This window comes from Diceros bicornis, chromosome 14 (genome assembly GCF_020826845.1).
Source record: "Diceros bicornis minor isolate mBicDic1 chromosome 14, mDicBic1.mat.cur, whole genome shotgun sequence".
NCBI lineage: Eukaryota > Metazoa > Chordata > Mammalia > Perissodactyla > Rhinocerotidae > Diceros > Diceros bicornis.
This window is the reverse complement of record NC_080753.1, coordinates 23252291-23269244: the sequence shown is the minus strand read 5'-3', so window position 1 is coordinate 23269244 and position 16954 is coordinate 23252291. Positions and strand designations below refer to the sequence as shown.

The following is a 16954-nucleotide window of genomic DNA, read 5'->3' as shown; positions in this document are numbered from 1 at the left end:
CACTTAGTTAAGTTACAAAATACAACTGTTCAACAAATGATATAATACACAGCAAACTTCCGTTTGAACAAAAAGCCACTGTGGTGTAACGGTCAGCAGCCCTGACACCTGGGTTTCCATCTCAGCTATGGCCTTAACCTCGGCAAGTTACTGAACCTAAGACTCAGCTTTGTGACCTACAAATGGGAATAACTCTAATTGTCCCCACCTCTTAGGATGTTTGTGAAGGTGAAAGGAGGTAATGCACAAAATGTGCCTAGGTTAGTAACTGGAAAATTGTGAGTACTCAACGGATTTTAGCTACAGTCTTTATGTAACGACGATGTTCATGCAGCCAGCGCTCCTCAAGATGTGGCGGATTCAGCTGTCTCCACCCTCGAGATGCGTTCAAGGTGATGACTGCAACGATGGAAGGTAGAAGTCTGGCGACAATGGGGCATAAAGGAGGAACACCACACTCAGGTTAGCGCCAGCGCAGCCGGGAAGGCTTCCAGGTAGAGAAAACACCTGAGTTGATTGTTAAAGGACACAGAAGCAAGTGAGGCAAGAAGGAGATGGGAGGGAATTCTGGGGAGAGAAAGTGGCCCGTGCAAAGTCAGAGGCAAGCAGTGAGAGGATGCACTTCATTCATTCATTCATCCATGCAACAGATATTTACCAGGTGTTTACTACATGCAAGATGCTGTGCTAGGAAAAAAACCCTAACGTTTATAAGTGCTTCCTACGTGTCAGGTTCTAAGCACTTCACAGATATTAATCATTTGGTTCCACCAACAACCCTGTAAGATTAGTATTACTGGTATCCATTTTACAGATGAGGAAATGGAGGTGTTCCACAAATGAGCAGTAATCCACCATGGTTCAACTACAGGGTTCCAGCAGAGGGAAAGCAGATGATGCTTGAGAGGCGAGTGGGACCAGCTCCTGACAGATCCGCAGACCAATGAAGAAGATGCCCCGCAGTGCTGGGCTGGTGCATCTGCCTTGCTGACTAAACTTGATATTTGGGTCTCTTTCCTCCATAAAAAAGAAAGCAGGATATGGAGATGATCATAGAGAATGGTACTGGCCTGTAATAAGGCCTATTTCTAAGGGGAGTCCTATTTCTGGGGGCTCCAGGGAAGGCACAATCATTGTGGCTGGTTTCCAGAAAACCTTGCCTCTTTCTTCTGGTTTTTTTCAATTCTCCACATTTCTGATTTTTTGGATGGTACGTGGCTGAGTCTTTGACACTCCTCCACTTCTCAGAACTGTAATCCCCCAAACCATAGTATTTTTCCTCCCAGCCAGGACAAGCCCAAGATTTCCATTTTGCTATGGTTGATTGATGGTGCTGAAGTACAGGAAACCTGAATTGCTTCTTCCCTTGGAAGGTTCAGCCAAAATTAGTGAATCAGATGAAACCACTCTGGGTAGGGAGGGGATTGGAGATCCTAGGATCCTTGAGGGAATACATGACTCAGTGATGTAAATTCAGATTTCTGAAATAAACACCTTCTCTGTATGACTCCTTGATGCGTCCTCAAGCCAAGAACGCTGGCTCCAGACTCAGAATATGCTCTCCACAACTGGGCTGGTTCAAACTCTAAAAATCAGGGCCATCACCCCATTTCTTTGGTTTCCAAGTTTATCTCTTTACTTCTGGAAGGAAAGCAGCTTTCCAATCAATCCTCAGCAGAAGGCAGCGTCGTCCACATGTTCTGGAGGCCGGGACATCTCTGGCTGTGCAAACCACAACAGGGAGAAGAGGGGCTGGGAGTCTGGAGAAGCTTTGCTGGAGTGGACATGAGTAGAGGAGGTCAGTGAGATTTGGGGTTCTAGAGCAGTTCCATTACCATTCCTCAAAATCTGTCCAACACTCAAGGCCTTGGGGTCCCAGCTCCCATAGCTCCCCTTACCAGGTGAAGAGAAAGACAGAAAGAATTAACCAACGCTTTAGTTGAATGACCAAAGAGCTGTCATGGTTCCTTTTAGGTATCCATCAAAATAGGAAAGAGGTAAGAGGAATCAAAAAGATAATGATGGAAGAGGATCATAATGGGCACGTGTTATACTAGCTGCGTTCCCGGAGAAGCTTATAAGGAGGCTGATGTGCTGCCCTGCTGCAGATCCAGAGTCGGTGCAGCTCATCCGGCAAGAAAGGGGACATTCTGCCAATGAAAACTCCCAACCAGATCAATGAGAGTCCTTTCCTCCCTCCGCCAGACCATCCATTTCCTGAGTTAAGAGTGCAGCTCTGACATCTGGGGAGACCCTACCAGGGCCACGCAGCCTTCTCAGCTCAGCACCCAGTCTCTACACTGGACACACTTTCTCCCACCCCACACAAGGCTCATCACCTTATTACTGCCCAAGCAGCAGCGTTAGAGTCCCAGGTCGGTCTACTTTTGAGAAGCATGTTCCCAAAAGGCTTGCCAGTTGCAACCCCACAGAAGGTGAAATAGCTTCCTGGACCATCTGTTATGGGGCATTCCCAAGCCTCAAGGGGAAAGGAGACCTTCCCCTTGCCGACTCCTCAGTGGTTTTTAGGGCTGCTACTTTGTGATAGGGTCTTCGGTCTTCCCAATTCCAGGGTGTTCATTCCGCAGCACCAGCCCTGGATTAGAAGTGGGCTGCACTCTCTCTCTCTCCTCTCTGAGCCACTCTCCCACTCTGATGGCTGTAGGGGCAGGGAGCATGTGCTCACAGAGGGACAGATGGCCCCTCTATGTAGTCCTAGGGTCCGTGCTTTGGTGCAAACAATAGCACTGCGTGTGTGTCCGTCCAACAAGGGCGTCCATGAAGCGAGAGGCAGGGCCAGACACGCTCACACTAGAGCGGGCTCCAGCTTCACCACATCCTGATCACAGGATTGCCCACAGGGCTGAGAAACCACCCCCGGGCTCCTGGACTGAATTCCCGGGTCAAAGCCTGGAAACACCTGAATATGCTCTCCCCACATAATAAGGTCACTATGCTGTGATGAAAAGGGGTGACTTCAGTCAGAAGACCATCGGCTGCAAACATGGTTCTACCATTTACTCCTCCTGTGGCCCCAGGTGACTCGACTTAACTTCTCTGAGTCTCAGTTTCCTCTTCTGTGACTGGCAGCGTTTGGTCCTAAGGAGGTGCACAGTGACTGTTTTGGATCTTAACCGGCCACTCAGAGAGCAGATCCCAAATCAGCCCATGGCTCTGGGACACAGGCTGTCCCCTGCTGATGAACGTGCTAGTGGCCTCAAGAAGCCTGCCTGTCCCTGCCAATGTTCTCCGTTCTGTGCATGTATCATCCCACAGCCATACTGCTGGCTGCTTGTAACTTCCAGTCTTCCACTCCTGCCCCTGACATCCTTCTCTAACCCAGTCAAGGAAAGGCTCAGGCGTCTCCCTCTCCTGGTGTCTCTGTCTGATGGGAGCACTTTCCTCATTCTTAGACAAGGTTCCAAGCCAGCCCTTCTTGGATTCTGCGTCTTGGACAAAGTCCAGGATAAAATGCAAAACTGAGGCAGGGGACTGCCTCAAACCCTCCCCCTTCCCCCTGCCCGCCCCGCCTCTCTAGGATCCCTGCTGTCCACTCCGCGCGCACACACACAGGGTTAGTGGGCCGACACTCCCCCAGCGCTCACTTGTTCTACCTGGGGATTCCCGGCTATCAGGCTATTATCAGCAGGGGCCCCTAACAAGACGATTAAGGCTAATTACAAAGAGCCTAATTAACTGGAGGAAACTGGTGCTGGAACAGTATCCAGAGGAAAAAATGTTCTGAGCTTTGGTTGCTGGGAAACAGGCTCTGGACTGTGGCGAAATTGGGGGCAATCTATAGTGAACCCAGGCAATTAAAAAGAGACGTGGAGGGGTGAGAGAAAGTTGGGGCACAGTATATTTGAAAGAGGGCCTTTCTGTCTTCCTTTCAAGATCTGAAAAACTTTTATTGATGCTGTTGTTATTGTGTTACACAAGAAAGACATGTTCATTGCAGAAAAAGGAAGACTGTTGTTATACCAGATCTTCGTTTCCCTGAAACGTTTTCTATGGTGAGCAAAGGGTGAATAATTTTTTTAGGGGAGCAGGGCCAAGCAGGTAACACCAAAGACCCCTCCAGAGGCAAAAGGAAGGGCGGCCTCCATCTAAATCCAGAACTTGAGGTTGTCCACTAACCCTTTTCTTCACAAGTGCTGTGTTAGGCAAAGCAAGAGAGTAAGTATGAACTTAGTTCCTGCCCTTCAGGGGACCACTATCCAGCTAGACACACGGGCTAAGAATGCCTGGAAAATGACATCACAGCTGTGTTTCTTGCAAAGTATTCTCCTGAGAAGGTAATTCTGTCTCCTCATCAAACTGGGGCAGCTTCCAAGACAGAGACCAGGCTTCCCCCAACTGAATGGGTATTTCCTCCAGGTCTCCCCCATCTCTGGAGTCAGGTCAGGGTTGGGGACCCAGTGAGCAGTCGGGCTGTGGTGGGAGCCGATAGCAGCCTCTGTTGAACCCTTGCCAAGATGCTCAGGGCCAGTTGTGACACCCCCTCCACTCCGCACCCATCTGCACGAATGGAATGACCAGTTCAACGGAAAATCCAAGGACGCTGCAAACCATATAATCACAACCAGGTGTCCTCCTCACCCTGAATCCCCCACGCTCCAGCCTTCCCCACCCAATCCAACTGCTAAGTGGGAGCAACTGCAAACAACTGCTACCCACACACAGGTGGAGGGTGCTGAGAGAGGGCTGGACAGGGCACCTCAGTATGGATTACAGAGCGCCGGGAGCCACTGCAACAGCACCTTCCTCTGAGGATCTTAATAGGTCTCCTCTGGCTTTGGCAAGCAGCCTCCTGATCTGGGCGAGCTACCCACCCACACTGGTATCTCTCCTGGGCCCCAGCAGTGGGCACTTCTTCCTTTTCTTACTGAATTGCTCAGGGTGAGGTGGGAAAGGGAAGGGTATGAGTAAAGAAAGTGATTTTCACAGGCCTGTGTCTCTTTCTCCCCCAAACTTGCAGCCTCCCTCACTGAGCCCAGGCTCTCCGCCTTCCTCTAGGGCACAGACAGGCCTGGGAGATCTGACCTCTCTCTCTCTAGACAACTAGGAGCCTGGAGTGCAATTTCAGGGCCGGAAGTGGGGGTGGGGTGACACTGGCCACAGCTACAGAGCTGGAAGCCAAAGGAGATCCAGAAGATAGCGTCCCAGCAAGGCTGACTTGAGTGGACAGACAGTCCTACTGGAGAGCAACCCAATGGGGCTTGGCACAAAGGCCAAGGCAGGATGGGGCCACGGGGATAGTATTCACTGACACTCTGGAACCAAACCAGGGGCTAAGTGGCTGGTAGCTGGGGCATGTAATGGGGGTAGGCTCTGTGACCTCCCCTGTGGCTTGGAAGGGAACTGTTAAGGGGAGGGAGTCAGGTCAGACTTTAGATATCAGTGACTTCTTCCCTTTTTGCTCATAATTCTAGAATATTCTCTAAGGTTCAGTCTGTGATCACTTCCTGGAGAAAGCAAATGACTGGCAGATGGAGGTAAGCACCTGTTTCTTGGGGACACACAGCTAGCAGGACACCAACCCTTCACACCTCAGTTCTACCTCTCTTGCTCCTAAGTGTGGAAATAACTCCCGGAAGCAACAGAGCGCTCCTGGTCTGCCTGTGTGGGAAGAGGGTAGGGGATGGGCAAAGAATTAGCTAGGAACCTCCAACTCTAAAAAACCAATTAATTTTAGCAGAGTTTAGGGCCTTTTAACTTCAAAGTTCTTGGTATTATTTCAGTGTTTTTGTTGTTTTGTTTGGGGATGGGGGTGGCTTCTAGTCCATAGCTTTCCAACCTTTTTTATGTCATGACACATAAAAAGATACTACTACTTGCTTGGCACACTGGGAAGAACTGGAGGGGATCTGGGTCCCAGATGAGGTTGCTCACAGCTAGAGCTGACCAGCCCAGAGGCGCCGGGCACCCCGCCACCCCAAGGGCCGAGGGGGGCTGCAGCAGATGGTTGGGAAGCCCCTTCTCGTCAACGAACTGACCCTCTCACTATGCAAAGAAGCTTGAGACAGGCTCGGACAGCTTGTGAGGGTTTAATGGGCAGCAGATGATACTGGGAATTAACAGAGGATTGAATTGTTTCCCTGGCAGATTAGGGAGAACTCCCACATCTTTCTGCCCACACTTGGGGTGGACACCAAGCAGGAAATGATGGAGACAACATAAGAAACCAGCTCCTTCAGGCCACTGGTTCAATGATGGGTTTCTTATCTCACGTGTCCATTTTGTGCTTGCCTAGTCCCAGCAGTGGCCTGTGTGCTGACAGGGATCCACAGGCAGACATCCTGGGCTTGCTGCATTCACATGAGTGGCTTCTGAGGCCCTTCGACCCTGTGATGACACGCAGGAAGGCTGACTCATGAGAGGAGCAGGTTAACTGGGGCAAACAGTGGTGGGGACAGGGAGCCCACTGAGAACGCTCCGGTATTTGTAGAGCAGCCCTCACCTTACACCATATCTGGCTGCCTAGACAAGGCATTACCAGGTTGCCAAGCCCACTAAAGTATTTAACACCTACCTATGCAGTGTCTGCTCAAGGTGCCAAACAAACCTTCAAATGATTAACAATCAAAGGGCATTAGAGGATGCAGCCCCCTCTGAAATAGAAAATTCTGGCAGGTTCATGGAGACCCTCAGAATAGATCGATTTACCAGTGAATGGAAATAAAAACGGTGACTTCAACTTCATTTGTCACCCCAGGCTCTCCAACCTATTTCCTTCTTTCTTCATGACTCTCACTCTATTCAACTCTCAAAGGTGTTTTCTCCTTCCTCCTTACTGGTGATGTCATTGTTAATCCACACCCTCATAAGACACACTCATATGTAAATGTATATGTAAATGCAAATATATGTATTGTATGTAAATATAGGTCTTTTCCTAGCATTAGTATGATCTGTTGTTTAATAACTGCCTCCTTCTCAGACTCCAAACTGCAAGAGGCAGGACTCTGTCTATGTCTAACACAGTCATTGTTCCATCTTAATGCTTAGCACAGTTTCTTGTACACAGTAAGTGCTCAATAAATAACTGTTCAATAAACGAATAACAATAGCCTCTAGGATGTGCCAGGCATTGGGCTACATATACTATCTCTAATCTTCACAAAAAAGATTAAGGGATATAATCTGTAAGATTAAGGCTGTAAGGGATGGAGTATGAGCCCATTTTACAGAGGAGGAAACCAAGGCTGCAGAAGGCCAAGGGGCAAGATCTGAACCCAGGTCTACTGATTCCAAAGCCAAGCGGCTGATGAGTGTTGCTGCCTCTGTGCTGCACCCTGTGGTACTGTGGCCCTCTCCCCCGATGCACCCGTCTCACTGTCCACTCTCACCCAGCTCTTGGCACACCCACGAGGGGCAGGAGCTCACACAGACTCAACTGCCGCATCAGCTACACCCCAGAGGGCCCAGAGGGCCTAAGCACAAGTGGCGATTAGGACAGAACCGGTGCTGTCTATTATTAAAACTTGACACAACCCCACAAGCAAACAGCCTGCTCTCAGGTAGCAATGGGGCACAGGGCTCCTGGCGACCTACCAGCATAATGGTAATTTGCTAAAGGATGACATTTTAACCTGACGGGCTTCCGCAGCAGCAGCATTTCCAGAGCAACCTGCAGACCCAGGGGAGAGAAAAGGCGAGAGTCAGTCACGGGTCTGTGTGTCCCAGGAAGGCTCTCTACCTAACAGGGAAAGGGGTCAGCACTGCAGAGCCTGGAGCCGAGGGCACTGGAAGGAAAACCATAGGGAAAACTAGTTGGGGTTTCCTTTCTGGTCAGCACCCAGGAGGGCTCACTGTTCTAGCCATCCCCCCAGCTCACGAGTGCAGCCAGTTAGTCACGTCTGACACCCCACTCCTTCCTTGGTAAGGGCCCCAGCCTCAGAGAGATGGTGGGGCCTCCTCTGAATGGAGGCTGAGTTTCTGGGGAAGGACTCTAAGGAAATGAGTGGGTGATACGTAACTGTTTTTGCAGAAAAGTCATATGTTTCATTATCATTGAACATAAACAGCTGTATTAGTAATAACTGTACTACACATCGTTCTCCCAGAGAGCCTAGCTGAAGAAATCCTTTCAAATCTGCCTCCTTCAGCCTCGCTGATGTTTTTAAAAAAACACCGTAGGTGGGGTCAGCCCCGTGGCATAGCGGTTAAGTGCGCGCGCTCCACTGCTGGCAGCCCGGGTTCGGATCCCGTGCGTGTACTGATGCACGGCTTATCAGGCCATGCTGTGATGGCGTCCCATATAAAGTGGAGGAAGATGCGCACAGATGTTGGCCAAGGGCCAGTCTTCCTCAGCAAAAAGAGGAGGATTGGTATGGATGTTAGCTCAGGGCTGATCTTCCTCACACACACACACAGAAAAAAACCAAACACTGTAGGTGGAGTTGAGCAGTGGATGGTTTAGGGGCAGAGCAAGGTTTAGAGTCTTGCTACTCCAGGTGTGGTCCACAAACCAGCAGCACGAGCAACCCCTGGAAGCTGGTTAGAAATGTGGAACCTGGGGCCGGACCTCCAGAACTGCTGAAGAACCCGCATTTTAACAAGAGCCCCCAGGTGACTTGAGTGCATGTTAAAAGTTTGAGAAGTGCTGCCCTGCAACACTAACCTCAAAAGGTTAGAGAGTTGTCGAACATTCTAGAAAATTCATGAAAGGTATCAACAATCTCACGAGAAGGTAGTATTGGGACATGTGTTTACTTTCACATTTTCATAAAATCAAAAAAGGAGGAAGCCAGATCTGGTACAAGAATCATGTATTTACTACAGGGGAAACTGAGGTTAGTGACTGAGTAATCTCGTCAGAAGCCCAGGTGGAGCAGCCAAATGGTCAGCTTGGATTCTGAGAAGATGGCACCAAAGTTCTGGTTTGACCAAAGAACCAAGTGTCAAAGGTGGAAGAATAACACCAGTTGGTGCACAGAAAACACTTCATTTTGGTTAACGGAGAAAACCGTTCTATGAACATCCAACTTTGGCTGATTTTTCTAGTAGGGAAGAACAATCAGCAGAGTATGACAGGCTATTTTAGATCAAGACTTGTTTCAGTAAGACCTTCTACCTCCATCACTGGAGATCAGCTTTATGATATGAAATACAAGAAAAGAAATTCTAATTTCCCAAGACAGATGTGTCCATAATTATTACCTAGGAACAGATGTGTAAACAGAAGTCCAACTGGAGGTTTTCCTGTAGCCTTTTAAATCCTGACCTACTCATTGAGATAAGGAACAGGGAGGTCTGTTGCTTGGTCATCATCTTATGAATTGGTTGTATGGTACATAGGACAACACAGGAACTTGGGAAAATATTTTCAGAATTCTAACATGAAGACGACGAACTGTGAAGCCTACTTTTCATGGTTCCTTACCATCACATCACCTTTGGCCTCGAAGAGAGAATGCAAAGCAAATTCAGAATTGGTCCCTCCACCTGGCAACGCACTTGAACAGCACAAATTCAGGAGATTCTCCACTGTTGGGAACAAGGAGAAGCCACTGTATGCGAGAGAGCTCAGTATCATAGAAAAACACACCCATCCTGGAGCCAGAAATCCCAGTGAGAGAATCAAGGCTTCCCCGCCCAGTTCTTCCCATGGGCCAATACCTCTTTGCTGGAGGTCATGGTTTTCCAGCTCTGGCCAGGGCTTCCATACCAGGGTGGCCTTGTGTGTGTCCTGGGCCAGGGCAGAGACATCTTGGAGTTCTGGGATCTCGGCTTGGAATCTCCAGCCAATGTTGATGCGTCTTTAATAACAAGAAGAAAAACAACAGTGTAGTCTTCGATTTGAGGCCAAGGGCAACCGTCAGGAACTCGAAACAGAAGGAAACCAGGTCCTTTCGCAAGAAGAAGGCAGGGCCATTTCCTCACAGTGTGATCCTAAGATTCCAGGCACGGCCTTTTTACTGGGATAAGGAACAGCTTTAAAATTGGGGAGAGATGCTGTAGGGAGCAAGGGAGAAGTCTGCCTGGGGCTTCATAGCTCCCTATAACTGAGAGAGGGAGGGTGCTAATTCCACGGGAACAGCTCCCAGAGCACAGCCGATGGTACCCCCAGGAAAAATGGGACAAATATAAAGTGCTTATTTCATTTTTTATCCCTTTCAGCCCACTTTCACATAAATTATTCCATCTGAACCTCACCAAGACCTGTGCTGTAAGCAAGGCAGTGATAATTATCCCCATTTAATAGACGAGTTACCTAAAGCCTAGAAAGGTTAACTTGATCAAGATAAGTAACAAATGGGGCTGGAACTCAGGTTTTCTGATTCCTGACTCAATCTATTCGCCACTCTACCTACCATCTGGCCTCTTTTCTGTGCTTATCCATGAAAATAACCACCTTTCTCTTCCATTATACCTCCCACCACCCACTCACAATTCAAGTACTCAACAAGCCCATTTGAAGGACTGGCCAAGAATCTTGGGGATGGGGGAAGCAAGCACATTTGGAAGGAGCCTTGTAGAGAACTGGGCACCCTGAGAGAGATGCTGCAATGTTACTGAGAATGTGAAAGCATGTGGCCACAACCAAACTCGTCCACGGAGCCAGAGATGGGGCCACTAGGTTCTCGGAATACAGGGCTTCATGCTTTTACTATGCATTTAGTCTTTGGCACAGCCCTTGAAACACTGGCAGTTGTAGAAAAACAATAGTACTCGAAAAATATGATGATTCTTCAATTTCTACAACTTCTCCGTCAGTGGCCACTCTGACCCCAGAAGCACTAACTACGCTTTTCAAAGCTCCTCATCCCTTTCCCCAGCTGAAGCTTCTATTCTAAAGAATAATTGGCTTTTCCTTACGGTTCAACATCAACCGTCTGCTCTCCAGGCCCTGGGGTGACCGTCACATTGCTGCCATCGATGCTGTCTGAAGCACAAAAACCAGAGATCACTGGTCAAGAGGGAAGGGGTATTGAGGAAACGGAAGCAAATGAGCAGTTGCCAAACAGTCATAATAGGGGCCCCCTCCTACCCAACCCATGTCCGAGTTACCACCACTAGTCTCCAAGGAGCTGGATGGAGTGTGGTGCTAACTGGTTTAGGATTACCCCATTCCTCACACGGGGTAAGGAGAAGCCAGCTGCCCCACTCTGGTCAGCTAAGCTGTCTTGTTTCTGTGAAACTATTCTTGCTCCAGAAAGAGATCCTGGCTACAGGCCTCTCCATGCTTGATCTTTATACAGCACGCTAAATGTGGAGGCCTGGTGTTACATATAACCCTATCTGTACATCCACTTAGTACTTTTATTTTGGGTGTCTTACACAATTATCCACTGCACAGTCTTATCATTTAGTGTGTGCATACTTCAACTGTTTCCTTATCCCAAAAAGACTGTAATTATCACTTTGTCTCCTCAGCTAGACTGTGATTCCCTTGAAGGTAAGTATTCTCTCCTTGTTTTAAGTATTTCTAGCACCCAACTCAGTGCCTGGTACATAGCAGATGTACGCCACAAGAGTTTGTGGCGTCAGAGACAACTACAGAAAGCGAGACCTCGTAGGGCGGACACCGGCCCAGCCGCGGTGAAACCCCCGGGGTGCGGGAGGGGTCGAGGGGTGACTCACTGGAGCGGCAGAGCAGCACGCGCGGCGTGGGCGTCAGGGGCGTGAGGGGCAGCTGCGGGTGGGCGCCGGCGCCATGCCCCGAGATGAGCACGTTGCTGAAGAGCCCCGAGCCCTGGCGCACCGGGCTCAGCATGGGCGGGGGCGTGTAGGGGGGCAGCTCGTGGGCGGGGTCCAGGAGCAGGTGGTCCCCGAGCACGCGCGGGGAGCGCAGCTGGCTCTGGTAGAGGGTGGCGCCCGAGACGGAGGCGGCGGGGCTCGGGTGGTAGGAGGGCGGTGGCGGGATGAAGAGCGGCTCGGGCCGGTGCCGGCGGCACTTCTTCTCCGGAGCGGGCTTCAGGGGCTCCTCAGCTTTGGCCACGCCCGGCTGATGCTTCCTGGGAATTTCCTAAAACGGGGAGAACGTTCCGATTCAAACACCTAGGCTTTCCCCATAGGCGGTTTCCACAGGTTGAGGGGAGGGGAACTTCTGTTGTAGTGGGGACCCCCTTCCACTTATCTGATTCCAGCATCCTCAGCATTAAAGAACAGCCACCTCTATTTCAGAGCAGGCAAGTTGTGGTGCCTTGACTGGGGAGAAAACTTTGGTTTTGGAGGAAATCCCTAATGTCTGGAGGGAGATGGGGGTGGTAGGAATAGTGGGTGGGCAAGAAGGAATAAATTCACATTCTTTATTGCTTATCACTGCATTCCCATCTGGTGAGTGGAATCCAGCTAAGTGGGCTCTTTAATTCCCCATCGCTCCCCAGGGACAGACATGAGGGACAGATAACACATGTTTTGAGAAGGGGACAAAATAATCTATTCAGGGAAGCTGGGCAGAGGCTGTGGGGCAGGAAGAGGGGGTCAGGCCTAGCCAAGGCTCCCAGGGCCAGTGACCCACACTGGGCTCTCCTTGAGGTAACTTTCTGGCTGAGGGAGAGCCATCTATGATCTTTAAGGCCCGTTTCATGTGCTCCTCTAAAAATGGATCCAGTTAACCTCCCCCCTCACCACCCCTCACTATTGCTCCCAGCACTGGTGGCTCATTTGTAGCAAGCCCCTCTCCTAGGCTGGCTTCCTGTCAGCAGTGTTAGTTTATTTTATGGCAGCGGAACCAAGCATAGTCTGGAAGGAAGATCTGCCACATGGATACATATACACCAATAAGTAAACATATGCGCGTAAATAGATAAGCAGGGCATGCCAAAGCCAAACAGAAACAGACTTGGGTCGTGTGCCAGCATCAGCCCAGGAAGATCAAGAGCTGGGTGTGGCTGAGAGGCAGCCGTGCGGTTGGAAGAGGCGGCGGGGATACCTGCAGAAAGGTTCTGGGCAGTCTGTGGTACCCTCCCAGGCCCTGCAGGGCAGTGCCAGTCACAACTGCAGTCCCTGGCAATTCCTGTGCCCCAGGGTGGCGCCTGAGTAGGAGGCAGCAAGGGGTGATGGGAAGGGCCGACCACAGTCACGTGACAGCTGCCTCCAGGCCATGTGACCTGCCTCAGTTGCCCCTCAGCTCTGGGCTCCTCTCCCTCTGGGCCCCTGCTGCTGCCTTGAGCACTTCAGGCTGCCCATTCCTGTCTCTCCCTCAGCTTCATTGTCTTCCGTGGCGCTGTTCCAGCCTCTGGGATGGGAGCCTAGTGAAGCAGAGAGGTGGGGAAAGGAAGCGGGCAGAGGACCCTCAGGCTCCTGGCTCACTCCTAGGAGGCTCTCCTTAGGCCAGAGCGCCCCTACCTGCCTCCTCTTCCCACTAGAGAGAGGGTTCCTCACTGCCTGAGCTGAGGCAGAGGGAGGGGGCTGAGGAGAATGGGGAGAGAGGATGCCTGTGCCCCCCAACGTGGAGAGCTATCCTGACTTTACATCCTGTGCCTGGGTAACTGATGAGGTCATCTGAGCACAGGCAGACCTGGCGTGACCTCAACTCTGCACCAGGATCCGGACTTCTGATCACAGGGCCAAAGGTCCCTTTTGGGCTTCCTCTGCTTGAGCCTCTGGACCTGCTACTCTGGCTCTAAAGCTGGATTTTCTGATCCTCTGAGACCCTGGGCCAGAGAAGCCACCCAGAGTGTCAGACCTGGATGTCACTTGAGGGGAAGCATTTACAATGTTCCACCCCTACCAAGCTATTTGGACCCTCTGGGGGCAAGGCCAAGTGCTGAGAGGTTTTAAAAACTCCCCAGAGGGGTGAGAACCACTGATGAGTCCAGTCCCCTCAAGGTCAGGGGAGAAACCGAGGCTCTGAGAGGGGAAGAGTCTCAGCTGTCTTCATCCCAGCCGGCTAGGAGCAGAGCTGGGATGAGAACTCAGGGCTCCTCTCTGCACATTTTAATTTCTTTATATCAAGTGTCAGGACTTTGCTCACATTTACTCAGTCCCACCTACATGCTTCCACTTCGACTTATCTCCCAAATTATGATGTCGCTCTCACTGTTTCCAGAAAGCCAAGTCCATCTCTGCTCAGAACTCCCCTCATCATGATCTTCTGATTCTGAGCAAACTCATACCAAACTCCGTTGCCCTTCCCAGTCCCTAATTACTTTAGCTACCCAGGTGTTTTCCCTCCAGCCACACCCAGGGCATCACTGTTTCTCTTCTGCCCTGGTCTTCCTCCCACCGTCTTGAATTGGGGTGGGGGGTGCTGCCTGGGGCTCCGATCACTGTGTTACTGGGAACTTTACGGTCTCCAGCTTCAGGCTGAGAGTTTTCCAAAGGAAAAAACAGTGTCTCTCCCACCAAATTAGGAACTTCTCTGGGCAAAGAGGGAGCTTGGCTATGTCATTTCATCTCTTTGCCTGTTGCTGGCCCCCAAGTCCTGCCAGCTTATGAAAATCCTCATCCCCAGAGGTTCTCCATCAGTCTCTCCTCTTCTGAGGCCTTGATATTACATAGAGAACCAAAAAAAAAAGCTCTTTCTGGACTTTTCTAGTTCTCTTAATTATCCTCCCTCCTTCTATTCTGGCCCAGCTCCAGCCTCATGCCTCCTGGAATCCCAGCAGCCACCTATTTTCTAGGACAAATATGACCCAGCACACCACTTTGTGGGGAGGGGACAAATTTGATGTAGTCAACCACAGAGGTTACAGACTCCCCCGGGGGAGGGAGGGAGGGAGGGAGACAAATTGAGGGAGAGAGCTCTGTTCCAGAGCCAAGCTAAGCTGCTTGGGTGAAGCGCTTGGAATTTGAGAAAGAGAAGGAGAACTTAGTGAGTGAGAAACGCAAATCTCTTTGCTTTCCTGAGATGGGGGGTGGGTGTCTCTCAGAGGAATTATTTTGGGAACCTTAATGAATTAGGTCCTCCAAGGGTAATTTCACAGGTGTGATACTGAAAATATGAAGCATCTGGTAAGGCTGACCATCAGAATGGATGCCAGGGGTATGGCCTGGAGGCCCTGCTGTGCCAGGGGTTACATCTTTGGTTGCTGGATCTGGGGAGGTCTGGAGATCCTGGGGGAGGGGCCAGGGCCCTGGGCAATAGCTATTTACTGTCTGGGACAGTACTTCCATATTTTAATAAGTGTGATTACCAGCTGAGTTATCATCTCTGTTTTAATCTGGGAACACTTTGGGCCTCTCAGAATCTAACCCAGACCATCAGCCTGATAGAGTAACAGGTGTTTACTGGGTAGAGGGCAGTGTGAACAAGGATGGGATTCCCAGGGCGGCCAGGGGGGCTCAGCCCTGAGTGGCCACGCCATGTCTGAGCTTAGGCCAGTGACCCTGGAAGAGCTGTCCCCATCTCCAAGAAAGCAAAGGGATGTCCCCACCCCAGGCAGGCAGGGCAGAGCAGCAACTCACAGCAGGCGTGCGGGGGGCAGCCCCTTGGGGTGAGTGTGGGGGGGAGAGGGTCATCCTCACGAGCACGGGCATCTCGTCGTCCGACATCGAGCTGGCTGGCTTGTCTCTGGCGGAGGGGGCGGCAACGACGCTGTTGGCGAAGCCCTGAGAGCTGGGCTTGGGCGGGAGAAGCTTGACAGGGACAGACACGGGCATGACCATAGGCGTGAGGCTTTCTGCCTCGGGAGGGAGCTGCGGTGGCGGCGGAGGCGGCAGTGGCGGCTGGGGCTGAGGCGGCGGGGCCTTCTCTCCTTCCTCCTACACAGACAATAAAGGCTTTGATCCTGGGCTGAGAGCAGCTCTCACAAGGGGGGACACACTTTGCTTTTCTTGAAAGGTTCCAGAACATCACGCATGGGTGACAGAGAACCACTCTATGGTGGTTTCCTTCCTGCAACCCTGCGTCCCTTGGCTCAAGCAATGACCGCTGGTAGTGGACAAGGCCATGCACTCTATTTTCTACATTTAAAAAATCTTGACCATGTATCACTTGTCTATTAAAACAAATATTTAAAAAAATATTTTTTTATGCTTGTCATTGCGTTTAAAGAAAAGGATACGGACTTGTAATCAGGCAAAAAAAAAAACAAACCCACATAAGCGCTTCTGTGGGATCTTTTAATTCTATGGGCCTCAGTTTACTCATCTGTCAAATGGAAGACACAGCTATTTTATCTGGCATGGTCAGGAGATGGAGTGACCTGGGTCATCCAAAGTTTTGGTGAACAGAGCGTTAATCCCATAGACTTAAACTGAGATCAACCAGATTCAAAGAACTGAGAAAATTCTTTGAATTTTAATCTAACTCTAAAACTGCATGGATAGTTCACTACATGGATATCCTACCTGGATAATCCTGAGGGTATTTAAAGATCTTTGGATGCTAGAGTCTAACACTAGTGCAGTGATGAATTGAAAATGCTGGCTGAGAACCTGATGGCTGCACCAGCTTTCCCTGGCCAATGACTATTGATCTGGAAGGCCCAAGTGACCCTGGGCTTGGGTGCTTCAAGTAGAAGTTAAAAATAATACTGCAGCTACGTGTTTTCTTTGCTATCTTCTCCATGAGGTGGAGAGGCTGGGATCCCCTAAAAGGATTTCCAGCACCTCTGTTTTTGACCCTTGTTCATGAAGCCAATGGAAGTGGGACTGTTTGACCCAACGGGCTCCAGCGTGAAAGTGTAAGTAAGCGCATCCTTTAATTAGGGAAGGACTGTGCCTCCCCAGGTGCCCGCATGGGGCTCATACCCTATCTGATGGCAGCAAAGCAAAGCAAGCAGCACGTGGCCTGGGGAGGACCAGGAACCGGCTCCTGCTAACCTGTTTGAGGCTGGGGGAGGCCCTCATTCCCCCGTGGGACCGCATGTGGCCATTCAGGGCAGGCAGGCTCTTGAACTCCTTCAGGCAGATGGAGCACGTCAGCTTGTTCTTGGCATCAAATTGCTCCCCAAACACTCCTTTTAGTGGGCCACTGCTCAAGGGTAGGGCCAAATGGAGAGGACACGCACATTGAGGAAGGGGAATGGTGATTTATCACACGACCTCATGCCCCATCTTA

At 50.5% G+C, this 16954-nt stretch overlaps 1 protein-coding gene across 17 annotated transcripts in view; it reads right to left on the bottom strand.

Annotated features, from left to right (window-relative positions):
- Positions 1-16954, bottom strand: part of TRERF1 (transcriptional regulating factor 1) — a 195520-nt gene that overhangs the window by 17428 nt on the left and 161138 nt on the right. For 13 of the 17 annotated variants that reach the window (XM_058554373.1, XM_058554379.1, XM_058554382.1 and 10 more), the window contains 7 exons: positions 16717-16867; positions 15358-15654; positions 11587-11971; positions 10822-10888; positions 9622-9761; positions 9386-9489; positions 7555-7630 (listed from right to left, as the gene is read on the bottom strand). In XM_058554373.1, the coding sequence (XP_058410356.1) occupies positions 7555-7630; positions 9386-9489; positions 9622-9761; positions 10822-10888; positions 11587-11971; positions 15358-15654; positions 16717-16867 (1220 nt within the window). The remainder of the gene's footprint in view (positions 1-7554; positions 7631-9385; positions 9490-9621; positions 9762-10821; positions 10889-11586; positions 11972-15357; positions 15655-16716; positions 16868-16954) is intronic. The other 4 variants (XM_058554384.1, XM_058554385.1, XM_058554386.1 and 1 more) reach the window with 2 other exon arrangements.